Genomic DNA, 17,605 nt, shown 5'->3' with positions numbered 1-17,605 from the left:
ACAAGTGAAAATTGTGACAACAAATTTAAAGAGAGATAACAAAATATATCATAAAAAAGTAAATATAATTTCAACAATCTAATCTCAGTAAAAAGTTCAAGTTTGAAATTATTTGAAAGTAGAAGATTTTAAAATCAGATTTAAAATTTTTTTTCATCCTTTTTTACAACTTTGTTAAGTAAATCTGTACAGTTTACAGATAAGTTTAAAATAAATAAACAATTTATAAGATAACGATACATCACTCTTATCATCCTCAGAGAACTTATCCAAGGGAGACAGCCCCCCCCCCCCCATAAGAAGATTTGAAATTAAAGAATTTCATTTTGTTTCATATTTCAATATACTTCTAAAGGGACTGTAAGCATAATTCAAGTGACCCTGCATGCTTATAGAGATGGGCGAGTTCGTCGTTTGTGAACCACCCATTTCATTTGTTGTTTTCAAAAAAATTGACTTCGTTCGTTCGTTCAGTGAGAACGAAATAGATTGATAAAGAACAATAATTTTAAGAACGAACGAAATCAAACTTTTTTTGAACGGTTGAAAAACAATCTTTTTTTCTTTTTGTCTAAAAATATTCTAGAATTTTTCAAGATATAACGCATGATTTTACATTATAAAATGAAAAAGAGCACATTTTGTGACAAAGTACGAGTTTTGAGGATTTAAAAAATATCTTTTAAAAATTAGATAAAAGGAACATGACAGTCCGTATATGTTTGATAGCCCATAATAGGCCATAACTTAATTTTTTGATAATTAGGATTCAAATATTTAAAAAAAGGATGCATTGACTTGTGTTTTAACTAAGGCAATATTTATCAAAAAAAGTTAAAAACTTTAACAATTCATGAAACGAGAATTTTAACCATTAAGGCTAAAAATAACACTAGATTATAGTTTCTTTTAATGAAAGTATTAAGCAAATACAGAAAATAATACTAGATTATAGTTTCTTTTAAAGAAAGTATTCAGCAAATACAGAAAATAATTGGAGTTAAAAAAGTTTTAATCTTCAATTACGATATGGTTTAAATCCTACGTAATCAAGCAGTACATCATGATAAAAAACAAATATTTTCTACTGACAACCATAAATTTAAGTTTACATAGTTAAAAAAGGTATCAATATTTTTTTCCAAAAGGGGGGTTTAAGGGGGGGGCACAGCCATATTTTAATATTTTTAAGAGTTAAATGATTTAGCTTCATGGATGTCTGAAATAGAGCATGAAATTACTTAACAGCTTACGTTTATTTTTCCCTTTATTCCTGTTGAAAAAAAACACATTTTGTTAGGTTAGCTGCACTGTACAGTGTACACTTACAACTGTTTACTAATACTGATATAATAAAGCAAGGTTTCAATGCAAGGAAAGTTATTTCAGTGGTGTACGCATCTTTTGTACTGCAGTGTACTGTCTCTGAGCGGTAATATAAACACAAGACGGATGTCGAAGCCTGACATGGGATCCCTCTTTCACATAAAAAAATCAATGAAATATTCTTGTCCTATGAAACTATTATGTGAATTATTAAAATTATCAAAATTTAATGCTTTAAACCTCCTCGGATACTAAACAAACACTAATGCATCTATTCTTGTTTACAAATTCCGCCCAGAGAGAACTGGTTTCAATATGTCCGCAGAGTATACGCAACTGCAATTAACTTGCCTTGCATTATAACTTTGTACTCTAGTGAGTTATAGTATTTATTTTCGAACACAAAATACAAAATAATAATGTATGATGGTTCAGCTTAAAATAAAACACGAAAGAAAATTTATTTTTAACCAATTGAAAATATGATGTTTAATAATTTTATTCCATAATCGGTATTTGGTTAAACTGAATATACATTCATAGTGTATTTACAAGTAAATACTTAGTCAGCACTCAAATAATCAAAACATTTTCAGGAATGCATTAATTGAACGTATAAATACATATTGATTCAGCAAAAGTATAATAAACAAATATCCAGTACGCTCTCGTTAGGGTTGATGGCCTATACAAATAGTAAAGGAATTAGCGTATATGAACAAAATCAAAATTCAAAATAATCAATATATATTTCACACTAAAATAAATATAAATCTGTTAAAAAGTTTTAAAAACTATTTTGAACATTGGTTGAAATCTTAAAGAAATTGAGTCTTTGCCACAAGCTCGAATTTTCTAATCCATATCTTCACAACAGGTTATGTAAACCATTCATATTTCAAACTTCTAAAAGAATTCATATACTGAAATATCTAAGGTTTACAACATTGTATTGCATAAATAAAAGGATTTAAAAATCAGATTGTGGTAAAGACTCAATTCCTTTGTAATATTTCAATAAGAAAAATACCAATATCTTTATCAACAGAAACTAGAAAAACCACCAAAACATAAGCAGTAAACCTAAGTAAGACAATTTGGCTGGTATTTCTGAATGACGAATAAGAATCTCGGGAAAAAATGACAATGAAAAATCCTATAAAAAGAAAAACTGTGACAAAACTAGAAGATCTTAGTCCAAACTTTTTCCAGATATCTGTTCCTAGGTCTGAGATTTTACCCATCTCAATAGTGGTACAAAGTGCTTCTCTGTTTTTTGGTATTTCTTCATTTAAAGTTGGGGCAATTGTTTCTACATCAATGACTTCAAGTGCCGGCAGAAATTGCTTTCTGGAGCTTGATTTCAGGGTTGAACAAGTAACAGATGGAAGGGATTCTTCTACTCTTAATATTTCTACATTTGGAGTAGTGGCATTGGATTCCAGGTCTATGACTTTAATAGTCAGTGGAGATTGCTTTCTGGGATCTAATTCAAGGTTTGAAGAAGAGGCATTGGTTTCTAGGTCAATGACTTCAAGCGCTGGAAGAAATTTCTTTCTTGAGTTTGATTTCAGCTTTGAACAAGCAACAGATGGAAGGAATTCTCCTGCTTCTTCATTTGGAGAAGGGGCATTGGTTTTAAGGTCAATGACTTCAAGTGCCGGTAGAAATTGCTTTCTTGAGTTTGATTTCAGCTTTGAACAAGTAACAGATGGAAGGAATTTTCCTGCTTCTTCATTTGGAGAAGGGGCATTGGTTTTTAGGTCAATGATTTTAATAGTCAGTGGAGATTGCTTTCTGGCGTCTAATTTCAGGTTCTGTGTAGGAGCAGTGGTTTTTAGATCAATGACTTCCATCACAGGAAGGGATTGCTTTCTGTAGTCTAATGTTAGGTTTGAAAAAGCGTCAGCAGAATATAGTTCTACTGTTTTTGGAGTAGGTGCAGCGGTTTCTAGATCAATGACTTCAATCGAAAGAATAGACAGCTTTCTGGATTCTGATTTTAGATTTGAACTGCAGTCCGTGGGAAGAGATTTCAAACATTTATTGCTGTTTTGTCTCCCTGTAGCCTCATCTTTCTGGGATACAGGGACAGATTGATGGATAGGTTGATCCACCTTGGACCGTACAGTATCTGTCTTAGTTTTCTTTAACTTTCTTATCTCTTTAAGAAACACAAACACAAACTTGAAGAACTCTAGTACCAAGGTTAACAATAGTATGACTATAAGGGTAGGTAGTTGGATGCAATAATCATTTTGAGTCCAATCTTCAGCAAGCGTGGTTTGGTTTTGTACATCTTCCTTCCAGATCCCAATTTCTTTCTCAAAGTTAGTCATTATAATTTTTGTAGAGGAACTTCCAAAGCATAAGATCCAGCCGTATGTGAAGTCTAGTACACAAATTATAACTGTTACAAAGCAAAGTACCACAGCTCCAGTTGTTGGATTGATACCATGGAAAACTACAGGGTTGGTCATCAACAGTAACCTTCCAGCTGACATAGCACACAGTAGACTAGCACCAAATATGACAAAGTATCTGTGAGAAAGGACAGAGATCAATGTCGGATTCTCTTCCATAATGACCTTCATCTGTTCTTGCCAGAAACATGCAGCTGTGGATATTGCAAAGCAGCGAGTGCATCCTATGATGATGGCAATTGCAAACAGCACAAGAATTCTGTTCAAAACATTCTTCTGCACTGGGGACCGGGTGCTGAGGAAGTATATCAGCAATACAGACGCAGACAATGATACGCTGAATCCTATGCAGTTAATAAGGAAGGTATAGATGCTGGGCATTTCAGGCACAATTACTATTACGAGAGTGTACAACACGATGGACAATAATTTGATAACAGTTCTGCAGTTCATGTTTTTTTATTTTGAAGCTCTCGGCAACGGTATTATTTCACGACTGAAAACAATTTCTGTAAAATATTCTTATTCCTAGCAACTACTCTCTGTGGACAGAGAGTAGTTGCTAGGATAAAAACATTAATGCATGCTCCATACTTTTTTCTTTCTAAAAGGGGTTATTATAGAGTAAAGTGCACTTTCATAATGATATTTAAAATTAAAAATAATTAAATTCAAATAAAAATAATAAAAATAGGAGCAAACCTATGTTCCTCAGGCTACTCTTGGACATCATTGTTTTCAGATAGGTTGCGTATTTGCTGAATATAATCTGTTTAAACCTATGTTCCTCAGGCTACTCTTGGACATCATCGTTTTCAGATAGGTTGCGTATTTGCTGAATATAATCTGTTTAAACCNAATGTCTCCGCAAGATGAACAGTGAATACGGACAAGTTTACTCTGTTTGTATACTGTAATTTTCTTGTTTTACTAAGTACAACCGGTTGCAGTCAAAACATAAACAAACAAAATGTAAACATAGCAGACGAAACTCTTACAGATTACAGCTTTCTCAGTAGGTATCACTATACTAAATCGAAGAATTATTTGAAAAGACGATGTTTTTTGGGACACCCTGAATGTAAATTTTCGTATAAATTTGACACCGTTTTATATCAGTTTATCGAGCCAGGAACATCAGACAGAACTCTTATAGGTCTCAATCTACTTTTAAAATGCTTAGGTTTCAGTCTATACCCCTTTTCATTTTTTCTTAACAGTCCCAGTAAATCATTTTTAAACAAAGAGTGCTATAAGTGCGCAATCATAATAAGTGTGCAAGTAATTGTATTCATCTGTGCGCATACACAATAAAATATCTTTAATCAACTGAAGAAAAGCAACTTAGAAAAATCTATTTTATAGATTTGCCCCATAAAATCAGTTTGATGTTTGAAAATAAATTACTAAGATTCTCGTAAAAGTACAGGAATACCCACAAAGGATGAGAATGTAAAGACGACTTGAAAATCTTTAAATATGGCGATTTCAATTATAAATGAAGTTTTGTTTCTAGTATGTGTTCTTAAAATGATATGGCAAAGAAAGAAAGAAGTTTGCAGTTGCAGGGAATATAAAGAAAAAGAAAAACAGACAACATTCATTCTGAAAAGTCTCATTCTTTCTGGGTAACCCTGTAGAATTCAAACTTATACAGCGGCAAATAAAAAGTTTAGTTATAAAGACAACTAAATATCCGTTTTTATCTTTACATATACATTGATTAAATGATTAGTAATTTATCTGAGCAAAAACCCGAGTTTGCACCGGCAAGGGCACGGGTCTGGAGGATTAGAAAATAAATATTAAAAAATCTATTTCACAACGTTTTATTCAAGAATTTTTAAAAAATCTATTAAAAATGTAAGTTACATTCTTACCATGCGTCTTAGATAAAAATCAAAGTTTTTTTCAAAAAGTAGATCAATTTCAGGATATTTGGCTTAGGTTGGTTTGAAATATCGCAAATCAAGAATTGATCTAATGTATTAAGTCGAGCGTAAAAAATAATTTTTTTTGGCAGTGATAAGTGTAAAATCTCAAAATTTCTTTAAAGGAACTTTACGCGTGATTACATGTGACCCCTCTATGCAAAGATGACAATGCCCTATTTACATCTGAGCTGAAAACTTTAGAATGAAATATCCAGATATCCCGTCGAATAATTAATCTGAAGATTAAAGTCATGAGTTTTCCAAGCAATATTTAATCTCGAGATTAAGAAAAAGAGTGGATTAAGCCTTAATCCTGATATCATCCACCATTCTAAAGTTTTCAGCTCTGATTAGATATCAATGTTTATAATTTAGAAAACTGATTGTTTTAGTTTTGGCTTCTCCACAAAACCATCAACATACTCAATTGAATGTAGAAACCAAAATTTAAGCTTTAAATCGTTATAATTTTAGACATTTGGGTCGTCTTTACAGTCTCATCCTTTGTGGGTAACCCTGTTTAGAATAACTTGTAGGAAAAAAGACATTTGAACCTAAGAAAACGAAAATATCTTTCACATTAATGATAAGATAAAATTTTCAAGGGTACCATTGTGAATCGGGCATTGTCATTTTTGCACGGAGGGTCACTCATAATTAAGTTTACAGTGCTTTTAATCATAAAATTGACGAGTATAAAATGGCAGGGTCTGTATATTAATATTTGACACAATCTAATTCATCATTTAATTTGTTTAAAAAACTAGATTTTTTACATCAATATTATTATTTGAATTGAATATTTTCACTGTAAACTGGAACAAATAATATCATGTGATCAATATGGAATGGTTTAACGCAGAAAGGACAATATATATGAAGCCAATGCTGATAAAGTTGATAAAGTTTGTTTATCAGAACCTAATTAAGTACAAACCCCCCCCCCCCTCTGCTTTGGTTAAAGGGGGGGGGGGTGCTAAAGGGGCTCATCCCCCTTCGACCAGTGAAATCTATGGTTTCAGGCCCCAACAGGGCCTAAGTACCCCTTTCCCTAATAAATAAAAATAAATGTAAGCGCCCTGGACATATTCCTGAATACGCCCCTTAACTATAAAAACCATATTCGCAATATCAAAATATCGAAACAATTTCATCCATAATTTTGAACAAAAAGTTTTCGATAAGTTCGATATAACTAGCAAAATGTTAGAGATTTTGCTAACAGTGTGCTAAATTAAAAGAGGTCAAGGAGTACTTTTTAAAGTATGAAATCAGGAAAAGTAGCAACCTTATACCAACCATTGTCTCTGTTGTCCTCACTGCGTTTATTAAATTAACATTAACTAAATAATTTAGCCGTAAGTCACTACTGGTAGAAACATAATTTAGAATTGGTTCAGTTAATAATGGAGTTGAGAGCATGATTGATGAAACATGAAGTAGTTGAATTAGCCATACAGAGTTCAGCTACTTCCGTACCGGATAAAATCAGAAAAATAACAAATAATTTCATTTTTTCAGATTCAGCCTTGGAAGCTTGGCACTGGTGTTGTACAGTTTACACTTGTACAGTGTACACCTTACACTATACGCCTGTACACTGTAAGTGTACAATGCTTAACACTCTATAGCGGAATGATTGTCTTCAGATTTCTATCTTTTAGTAAGGAATACCGCTAGGCATGTTGAAAAGAGATATAACACCTACAAACAATGAAGCCTTAGTTGCGCTTTTCATTTAAAGAAATAACGAGGTCGACAATCATTACGTTTTATATTGGTTATCACTGCAATATACAATCTTTACTGGTGTGCATAGACTTAAATCAACCCATCTATGGATTAAGTATCAAAAACATTAAAATTGCGTATTAAGAATCGGATTAAATCTCAAGGTTTTGATTTGAAGGAGGTTGAGGAGATTTCATTCTCGTCTAGATTCATCTCAGTCTTCTTATCTAAAATAATATTTTTGTATAAATCAACGAGTCCGCCTCAAGTATATTCTAGGTAGCTCTTCGTTTAAAAAGGGGGATCCCTTTAAAATATTAATCCTTTAAGTGGACGATAACGTTGCTTTTCTAGCTTCAAAAGAAAATTGTGAATCGGACGCGACAACTCCCTTTGAATGGAGGGTACTTAAAACTACGACGACAATCTCTTTTTGCAATTAAAAAAATCTGTTGATTGGTGTGAATCCGGCATGGCAATCTTTCAATAGCCGCGGTCACTTAAGTACAGATATAAGGTGTCCCAAAAAACGTATTAGCCATCATGACTCTGTTTTTATCCAAATTCTTTTTGTGGAATTGGTATTACTGAACAAGGCAACTTTTCTCATCTAATGAAAACTGTGGTCTAACCAGTCACCACTTTCGGATTCTTTATCCCAAGTCTACTACGCATCCCCTATTTTCCTCTACCCAGTTTGCGTATTTTAAGCATTCCTCTCATTCTTAAACGTTTTTTTTCTATAGAATATTTTTAAAACGTCTTTGAAATCAATTTATGTTTAATAATGATTGAAGGCTTTAATCTACACTATTCGTTCATAAATGTTTAGTGCAGTGACAACTCTGGAATAGGAAGACGACTTATAGACGTAAGTTAGGATTTGAATTAGTTCATTGAGTATGGGGAAACAGCAATTGTGCAGCGTTAACAGGCCAATTTCCCTTAATTAGTCATTTAAGAAGTGTCTAGTAAAACTATTTGCTTTGTACCAACATCAAACAACCTTAAGTATTGCAATTAGGTCGTCTTCCGATTTCAGAGTTTTCTGGTTATCGCTGTATATGTAAAAATGTCCAAATTAGTCAATATTGGTCCAAAACTTGGGCCATAGCTACAACTAAGGTTTTTTGTGGACACCTTTCAGAAACGAATAGCGTTTTATTATCTTATTAATAAAAGCGTGCGTTACTCTAAATATTTCAAATATTTAAAGCATTGTATGCATATTAAAACAAAAAAGTAAAAAAAAATTATGAAAGATTTACAATTGCAGGTGTTAAATAAACTTATAAGATATAACTGTCTAACTATAAGGCCGTCGAGTTACTCAGGGTTACAACTTCGATTCCAATAAAACATTCTTTAAAACTTCATAAAAAAATGTTTAATGGCTGAGTTTTGAAGTGCTTTATAAAACTAAACTGAATATAAATGACTAAGTAGTCAGTATTTTACCGCCTTTTGACCAACATTTCCGACAGAGGAACGTTAAGTTTCCTAACGTTCCTTGTGGAACGTTAAGTTACCTAACGTTCGTTGCGGAACGTTAAGTTTCCTAACTTTCCTTGTGGAACGTTAAGATACCTAACGTTCATTGTAGAACGTTAAGTTACCTAACGTTCATTGTAGAACGTTAAGTTACCTAACGTTCGTGACGATTAATTAAATAACCACCGACTCTCTGAAGTTTTCGGCTAAATAAATCGCGCATTTTCATTTCAAAAGACGATAAACTTGTGTAAAACTACTTTTTCTTACTTAAAGTAAAATTCCCGTAACTTCTCTGTGAAGTTTTAGTAAATAATTATTATTTAAGAATTTAGACAAAAATGGCAAATTAAAAAAAAAACAAAAAAAATGATATTTCCCCTACCTGTATCATCCCCATCCTCCATAACGATATCAGTATCAAACTCAGCCAGCATTGCGTTAGCTTCCTCGAGAGTTACTTGAGCAGAAGTAGTTCTAAATAATACAACCAAAGTTTCAATAAAAGATTTAAGGTTGCTTTAGAGCTCCGCCCTATCGACTGAACACTAAAACCACAGTATATAATTTATAAATTGAAGAGATGAAGTTTATCCGTAACGGGTTAGGAAATGATTTTAGAAAGGGGTGGCTGGTGTAACGTCTTAAATTTAACCGTCAGAGTACGTTATTTGGAGATTACCCCTATTAGGGTTACAAGGAACTGCAGACACAATTTCAAGTGACCCACCAAAAAAGGCATAAAAACAACGACACCTTCCCGCTTTATTACTTAAGCAAATAAGTACAACCGCTGAAGATAAAAAAGTATTTTTTTAAAACCTTTTCCAAAAATTTACATTATTGGTAAAACATTCGTATTCTAATCAAATTTTACGATAATATTTTGCAAAATGGTGGATAGGGAGAGTCACTTGAATTTACATGGTCTCTTTAAACCAAAACTGGTTTTCTACCTGTGAAAGGTTCTGTTAGCTGACCCCTCGTTACTCTCTTCTTTAGAATCCAGATTAGACCAGGTTTCAGATTCCATCTTAGTTTTCAACCAGTTCACAGCCCACTGCCATCTAGCAATTAGAATTATAATCGGAATCGGAATCGGAATCGAAATCGGAATCGGAATAAGAATATTATGAATAAGAACAATAATGAAAATGAGGTATGAGAACAAGAATCACCAATCACCATCAGCACCAGAACCAGAGCCAACATTGGCATCGGTATCGGAATATTAAGAATAAGAATGAGAACAAGAACAAGAATCAGCATCATAATCAGTATCAGCACAAGCATTATAATCAGCCTCAGCATTAGCATATTAATTAGCATCAACATCGGCATCGGAACAAGAACAAGAACAAGAACAAGAACAAGAACAAGAACAAGAACAATATCAAAAACAAGAACAAGAACAAGAACAAGAACAAGAACAAGAACAAGAACAAGAACAAGAACAAAACTAAGAATAAGAAAAAGAATAAGAATCAAAATCAGGCTTTCTTAGCATGTTATTGTTTACTGTTCACTTTTAAAAATTAAATTTTTTTTTAAGCTGAGACAGAAAAAAACTTAGTAGGATAATGCAAAACTTTTACTTTTAACGATTTATCAATTTAAAAAACAAACGCACCTGGCAGGCTCATTAAAGAGATGATCTTTTACAGCTTGATGTTTACTCGAAGCACTCACCAATACTTTAATTGCCTGAAATACGTGAGTTTCATAGGGGTGTCTCTCGTGTTACACTGGCACTCTATATTATCTTTAAAAGAGAACTCTTTTCGAGTTCAATTTCAGCTTTCTGGGAAAATAATAATTTTGCGAGGAAAAGCATCCAAAAAGAGACACAATAAAAAGACAAATATTTCTATTTCCTAGAAAAAGTTCAATAACTTTTCATGGATAAAAGACCCTTTAAAACTTAAGAAAATTAATCAATTTAAACGTATTTTTTCTCAAAATAATTAAAAAAGAGAGAGATATTTTTTGAACCTGATAAGCTCTAGATGAATCTGTTTTCTGACAAGCCTGAACCAGATCTAGGAGACCCTTGTCACTGTAGATAGCTAGCTGGAGCCGGTCAGACTGTAGAGGATCGGAAATACAGAGAATCTCTACAAGTAGATGGGAGAGATGCTTGAGAAGATTAGCGTGGGCAGCAGTATACTGCTTCAGTACCTCACCAACCACAATATCAGATACACTCTAAAATAGTTTAATTTCAAGCGACTCTGCTGACAGAATTTCAAGCTGAATACCAGTTATGATTTCCTTACCATAAATTGATAATATTCAATTCAATTGCAGGTGTCTGTAAAAGTTACAAGTGGGTTCATGCGACACAGAAATTAACGGAAATTGAGAAAAATTATATCTTTCGCCATGAAAAACGACAAAATTTTTCTCATAGGTCATTTTTACTCAAGGCTAAAGGGTAGCGTTGCTAAGCACATGACGCTTAAAATATTCAACAATTCTCTTTTGTAATGTCACACATTTGTTATTGTAAAAGTTGTATTATACCTTGCTACAGTAAGAGATCCCAAGCAGCATGTCAACAACTAAACTATTCGAATTCTCACGAAGTAACGAGACCGATTCCGCGATATAATCCTCGGTGTACTTTCCATACAGGAGGTCAGACACCTGCGTTGGCATCTCCAGTTGGGCATAGAACTTTTCAGTTCCGCTCCGATCCTGATCCGATCCGGACTCATGGCGCCCAGACCGCTCCTTTCCTCTGACGGAATTATCCGTTCCTGATCGATGTCGGTCCGACGTGGATCGTTCCGAAGTCTTCCGGCTTCGTTCCTGTGAGTGTTTTCGTGAAATTTCATGGACTCACCTAAGGTGTGGTAATGGCGGATTTAAACTCATTATTAGTCCCGAGTTAATAATTTCAAATTTAAAACCCGACTTTTAAGATATAATTGTGAACAAACCCCGCCCTTGGCTGGTTTTAGTTGTTATAGTTGAAAATAATTCTGGGATGAAATATATTTATTTACTTAGTAATATGACCTTGTAGGAGTTTTTAAGTTTGTTAAGACTCAAATCAAATCAAATCAAATCAAATCAAATCAAATCAAATCAAATCAAATCAAATCAAATCAAATCAAAATGAATTTACAAATTTTTGACTAAAATAAGTAATTAGAATTCGCAGTTTAACTTGCATTACATGAAATGATGAAAATTAGTCCAATCATACAAGACTCGAGTCTTATATCAGTCTCAATAGCAGCTTAGTCTCGGGACAGAATGCTACACAATTAAATTATCATCCTTCATCCTTCATTCTCGATTCTTAAGTATTTAATATTTCACTAATTTCCTGAATAGGGTTGATGCTGCCAGGTTTAGGTTTAGTATCAGAGAAGGGAGAGAGATCACAGGATAGGATCAAGAAGGAGAGAAGAGAGTGTAGGTGGGAGAACTCACGAACCTGATAAACATCAAGATCAAGATCAAGATCAAGATCAAGATCAAGATCAAGATCAAGATCAGGATCAGGATCAGGATCAGGATCAGGATCAAGATCAGGATCATTCTTAAGAAATATTTATTTATCCGACCTGGTTTCCTGTCCACTGTTTCCGTTTCCTGTCCGGATCTTCTCCATCCTCCTCTGGATTTATCCCGAGTAAAAACCTAAAATTATAATAATCACTAGCTCAAGTGCCCGGCGTTGCCCGTCAAGTTAACTTTTTCCTTAGAAATTTCGAAAAAAATTTAATTTAAATTTTTTATTTCTACCAAAAGCTCGAGTTTTTAGCCTTTCCCCGAGTACCCATGGGTTCCCTAGAAAAATTCCAGCCAATTTGGTCCAGCCGTTTGGCCAGCTAACATAGATTGGAGCAACTTGATGAGTGTTTGAGGATGTAAATCCCTTTGTTTTGATTGAATAATTGATTATATATAAATATATATATATATGAGCGAAGAGCTTTATTAAATAGATTTATTCCTAAAAGAATCAAGATTATTCTATCTCGTTTAAGAGTTTCCGTTATTTCAATTTTTCCTCACAAGATACATATTACTATTATATTTACTTGATGCAGGCAGAGAATATTCCTAAGCTAAAGAGATCAGAGCAGGCATCTGAACCCATCTGGGCATACCTAAATTAATGAATCAATGAATCAATGAATCAATGAATCAATGAATCAAAGGATCAATGAACCATGAATCAATAATAAATCTATATCGTTGAAAGCAATAGCATTTAACTGATCTATCGAACAACCAAACCAAACCAAACCAAACCAAACCAAACCAAACCAAATTAAATCAGAATCTCGGGGTGCCCTCCTCCCCATCCCCAAACCCGAGATGAAGAGTGTTGGTATAGCTTGTAAATGGTATGATATTTGTAATTGGTATTAATCCAACTAATAATCATCAAATAAATCAAAACCAACCAACTAATCAATTGATTGATAAAAAAACCGTTTTACAAATAATGCACCGTAATTATGCCAATCATTCAATGAACCATAAATTTATCTATATCATTGAAAGCAACTGACTTATCTATCGAGCAATCAACTTATCATCCAATAAAATCAACCAACCAACCAATCTATTGAATTATAAAATCAACCGTTTATCAAATTATGCGCTGCAGTGCCTTTTTTAACATTAAACCTTTCTCATTATACCAAAATAACAAGGAAAATTGGTTATATCAATCAATCAATCAATCAATCAACTTACATTGACAGAACCCAGAAGTATTGACTAGAGTATTTAACACTGTCTGATACATCCTTCTCCAACAGGCTTAGTAGGTATTCAAGTACATCAACCACAGGACCCTGATAAAATAATAATATTAACAGGCTTAGTAGGTATTCAAGTACATCAACCACAGGACCCTGATAAAATAATAATATTAACAGGCTTAGTAGGTATTCAAGTACATCAACCACAGGACCCTGATAAAATAATAATATTAACAGGCTTAGTAGGTATTCAAGTACATCAACCACAGGACCCTGATAAAATAATAATATTAACCAATTTAAGGAATTGCATGCGTAAATTCAAGATGTTAATGCCCGATATACAGCGGTGCACTAGAAAGCTTTGTCTGATCAAGTATGAATTATAAATTAATGTTTTGGAGTTGTTTATTTTCATTTGCTGTTTCTCTGCAAAAGTGATTTGCTTGCGCATTTCTTGCGTATTCAAGACATTGGAGAAACTTGCAGAAATACGCACTTTTCGGGTCAGAAAAATGATGACTGTAGCTTCCACATTTTTATCAGATTAAGATTCCAAGGGTATCGTTGCCCTTTAACCACCATTATGTCATTAAGTGGAAATTAATTTCTAAATTAGCAAAGGAAACATATCTAGTATGTGTCAGATATCTAGTATATAAAGTAGTAATCTCTGTTTGTTTAAATGTCTCGAGCGTAATTCAGAAATCCTTGGCCGATTTGTCCCAAATTTGTTGAGTTTGGAACTCATTAGAACCAAGGGATTGTTCCCTGCTTGGTTTAACATTTTTCAGTTGCGTAGGTATTTACTTTTTAGAGAAAGTTTAGATTTAGAAGCAAAGCTTGAACCCTGATATAATAATAATATTAACCAATTTTATCCAAGCAAAGCTTGGTCAGTAAAACTTCAAGTAAAATTTTTAAGAACATCAAGCACAGGACCCTGATATAATAATAATTTTAACCAATTTCATCCTATAGTAAAACGTCAATAACTAATTTTAAATTGATCCAATGCTCGTTAGAATTCAAGCGTAGAACTGACAAAATTATAATCATAAATGTCTACAGTTTTCAGTGCTAGGAAGAGGGCATTTTAAATGTAGGGGTGTGGTGGGGTGGGGGTTGTTGGGAATTACCTGCTGTAACGAAGGATCTCGACGTTTATGTTTATAACTGTTTGAGAACAATTTCTCAAGAATACAGGAAAATTGACTCCTACAGATGCAGTTCTCGTTTGTCTCACTAAATCTCTGTTTTCACCCTCAACAATAAAATTTACCAAGAAACTTTCTCCCCCTCCCCTCCCCCCTCAACACATCCTTAAAAAACCGTTCTTTTGATCAAGTTAAAGTTGGTAAATAATTTAACAGTGAAATAAATAATTTTAACTGTAATATCATTCTTCATTTTCCATCTCAGCCCTGTTCGAATGAAAAGTAGTCATAAAAAATATTTAGAACATAAGAAATTTAAAGTGTAAAAAACATACGTTCAAACGTAAAAAGTATATTTAATTGTAAAGACAAATGCGCAATAAAAACAAACAAAATAATCCTTTACTTTGTAAGATTTATTAGTGAAAATATAAATTATAAGGATTTATCTAAATTAGACATAAAAAAGGAATTTATACAAATTTTCCTCGTCAAAAATAATCAACTCATGCAATCTTGAAACATTGGAAACCGCAATTTTTTTCCGAATAAAACCAAAATCCTTGTTTCGATGAAAAAAAAAAACTGAAAAATGCGAACTTTCCTAACATCTCTGGTGGTGCACTCTAGAAGATAAGGCTTCAGGTACTTATGTCCATCCTGCACAATCCAACCAAGTCAAAATCAAATGTTTTTTTATAATATCAACCCCCCCCCCCCCCCGCCTAAAAACCTTTATCTACCATTGTGGGCACTGCTAACTAGAGTTTCAAATCGCAATTCCGTTGCGCAGAAACACGAGGAATTGTGCACAACTGTGCGGAATTGCGCGCAAATGTTAGAAGTTTACTAGGCTCGCAATTGCGCGCAAGTAAAATCCACTTGCGTTGAAAATCCTACTGCTAACTGCCCAGAACGAGATGTTCGAAATAATGCCAACTACTGGTACGTCTTTGTGACCTCACAGCTCCTCTAGTAAGCTTGAGTAAAGCAAATTTATCCAGTTCCGTAAAAGAAATTTAAAACATTTTTGTTTCCCTCTAAATAGCCTTTCAATAAGAGGAGTTATGATTAAAACAAATAAAAATAAAATTTCAAGCTAACTTGCATTTTACTTTAGTTCAACGTGTGGGCAACTATTAGTGAGTTTGCTGGTCACACGTTACCGGCTTAATTCATTTAATTTATTTATTATTGATACTTGGACTGTTCCTGATGGAAGAATGTGACTAGCCAGGAACAGGAAACTAAAAACAGTTGACGATGATGATGATGATGATGATAATAACAAGAACAACGATCATGATTATGATAACAATGATATTGATTGATGATAATAATACTCGTCATAATAAGAATTAAAAAAATAACAGAAATAATTACAAAATTTTTTGAAAGCACAATTACAATATTTAAATCAAATTTGGTTTTTCTTTTTATACAGGGTTACCCACAAAGGATGAGACTTTGGAGACAACTTTACGGACTTTTTACTGTTTGTTTCCTTGTATTCATGATTCCTACAAAACGTGGAATATGAAGACGACATTCACTCTAAAGAGTTTTGGGTATATGTACTGTAATAGAATATAAAGACGACGTTTGGCTTGAATGGCATCTTTATTTTCCTTGCTTCTTTCTTTCTTTTATAAAATCATTAAATTAGCCATTAATACATTCAAGGCAGAAGAATTATTTCAACCTGGGAAACGTCATATTTAAATAATTTTAGGTGGTCGTCTTTACAGTCTCATCCTTTGTGAGTAACCCTGTAATATTTTACCTTGACTTTTTGATATAATGTTCTCTATGTTGTCAACCCAGTCGTTCATGATATATCTAAATATATAATAAAGGGAGTGTTCACCTATTTCAAAAAAGTGTCAAAAAATACCCCAATGTTTGGAATTAGTAAAAAACACGACTTGGCGATTTTGACAAAGATTATAAGAGCTGGGAACTTGTGTGTTAGATACTCATAATCCAGATTCACAGATCTCGATATCCACAGCGGACACTTTTATTTTAAGGATCATTAAAAACTATAAAGGGGATGGTGGAGTTGGCACATTTGATGTAGGGGGGGGGGGGGCCCTGCCTTAATTTTTTGGTTCAAATCTTCCAATTTTTTGGATGCACGCCTAATTAGGGTTCGAAATTCCTATAACAAAATCAAATTAAACTTTAATGACCTCTAATGACCTCAACAAATAGAAAATATTTCAACTATGGCTTAATGCATATTAAACGAAAGCTAGGAACCCAGGGAATCCAGTAGCAGCAACAGATCCAGTTTAACCTTCTAATGACCTCTTACGACCTCTAATGACCTAAATGACCTCCAAAAATGAAAATGTTTTAACTATGGCTTTATGCATATCAAGGAAAGCAAGGAATCCCAGGAATACAGTAGCAGCAACAAATCCAGTGTTTGACGTTCTACTGACCTCTAACAAGGTCATTTAGGTCATTAGAGGTCGTAAGAGGTCATTAGAAGGTCATTTTTCCCCTACCCTGACTGGGTGATTACCATGCGGGATATTGAATAAAGATTAAATTAATCTGCAGATTTACAAAAAGATAAGAGAGCAATGCTTGATCTTGATATCCACAATACAGGAGTTCCCATCTCAGATGATTCCGGCCTCAGTCATATCATAGACTGGTAAGATTTAATTCTTAAATCCATTTTTTTACTTCTTCAAAAAGTTGAACAATTCCGATAAGTAATAAAAAACAAAACATTTCAAAGATTTACTAAGAGATATCTTTTAAAATAAGATAAGATAAGATCTGAAAACCCCCCCCCCCCCCCC

General features: G+C 33.4%; 1 protein-coding gene across 1 annotated transcript in view; it reads right to left on the bottom strand.

The window, feature by feature from the left end:
* Positions 1–7,573: 7,573 nt before the first annotated feature.
* LOC111704466 (ubiquitin carboxyl-terminal hydrolase 24) overlaps positions 7,574–17,605 on the bottom strand; it is a 41,414-nt gene continuing 31,382 nt past the window's right edge. The window contains exons 44-57 of the mRNA XM_023476707.1: positions 16,573–16,628; positions 16,002–16,036; positions 15,394–15,449; positions 14,772–14,850; positions 13,625–13,725; positions 12,961–13,029; positions 12,481–12,556; positions 12,240–12,350; positions 11,429–11,716; positions 10,898–11,110; positions 10,536–10,609; positions 9,862–9,972; positions 9,291–9,382; positions 7,574–7,641 (exon numbers count right to left, since the gene is read on the bottom strand). Coding sequence (XP_023332475.1) covers positions 7,574–7,641; positions 9,291–9,382; positions 9,862–9,972; positions 10,536–10,609; positions 10,898–11,110; positions 11,429–11,716; positions 12,240–12,350; positions 12,481–12,556; positions 12,961–13,029; positions 13,625–13,725; positions 14,772–14,850; positions 15,394–15,449; positions 16,002–16,036; positions 16,573–16,628 — 1,429 coding nt within the window. The remainder of the gene's footprint in view (positions 7,642–9,290; positions 9,383–9,861; positions 9,973–10,535; positions 10,610–10,897; positions 11,111–11,428; positions 11,717–12,239; positions 12,351–12,480; positions 12,557–12,960; positions 13,030–13,624; positions 13,726–14,771; positions 14,851–15,393; positions 15,450–16,001; positions 16,037–16,572; positions 16,629–17,605) is intronic.

Source organism: Eurytemora carolleeae, unplaced genomic scaffold, assembly GCF_000591075.1.
Source record: "Eurytemora carolleeae unplaced genomic scaffold, Eaff_2.0 scaffold389, whole genome shotgun sequence".
Taxonomy (NCBI): domain Eukaryota; kingdom Metazoa; phylum Arthropoda; class Copepoda; order Calanoida; family Temoridae; genus Eurytemora; species Eurytemora carolleeae.
This window is presented reverse-complemented; position numbering and strand designations above follow the sequence as displayed.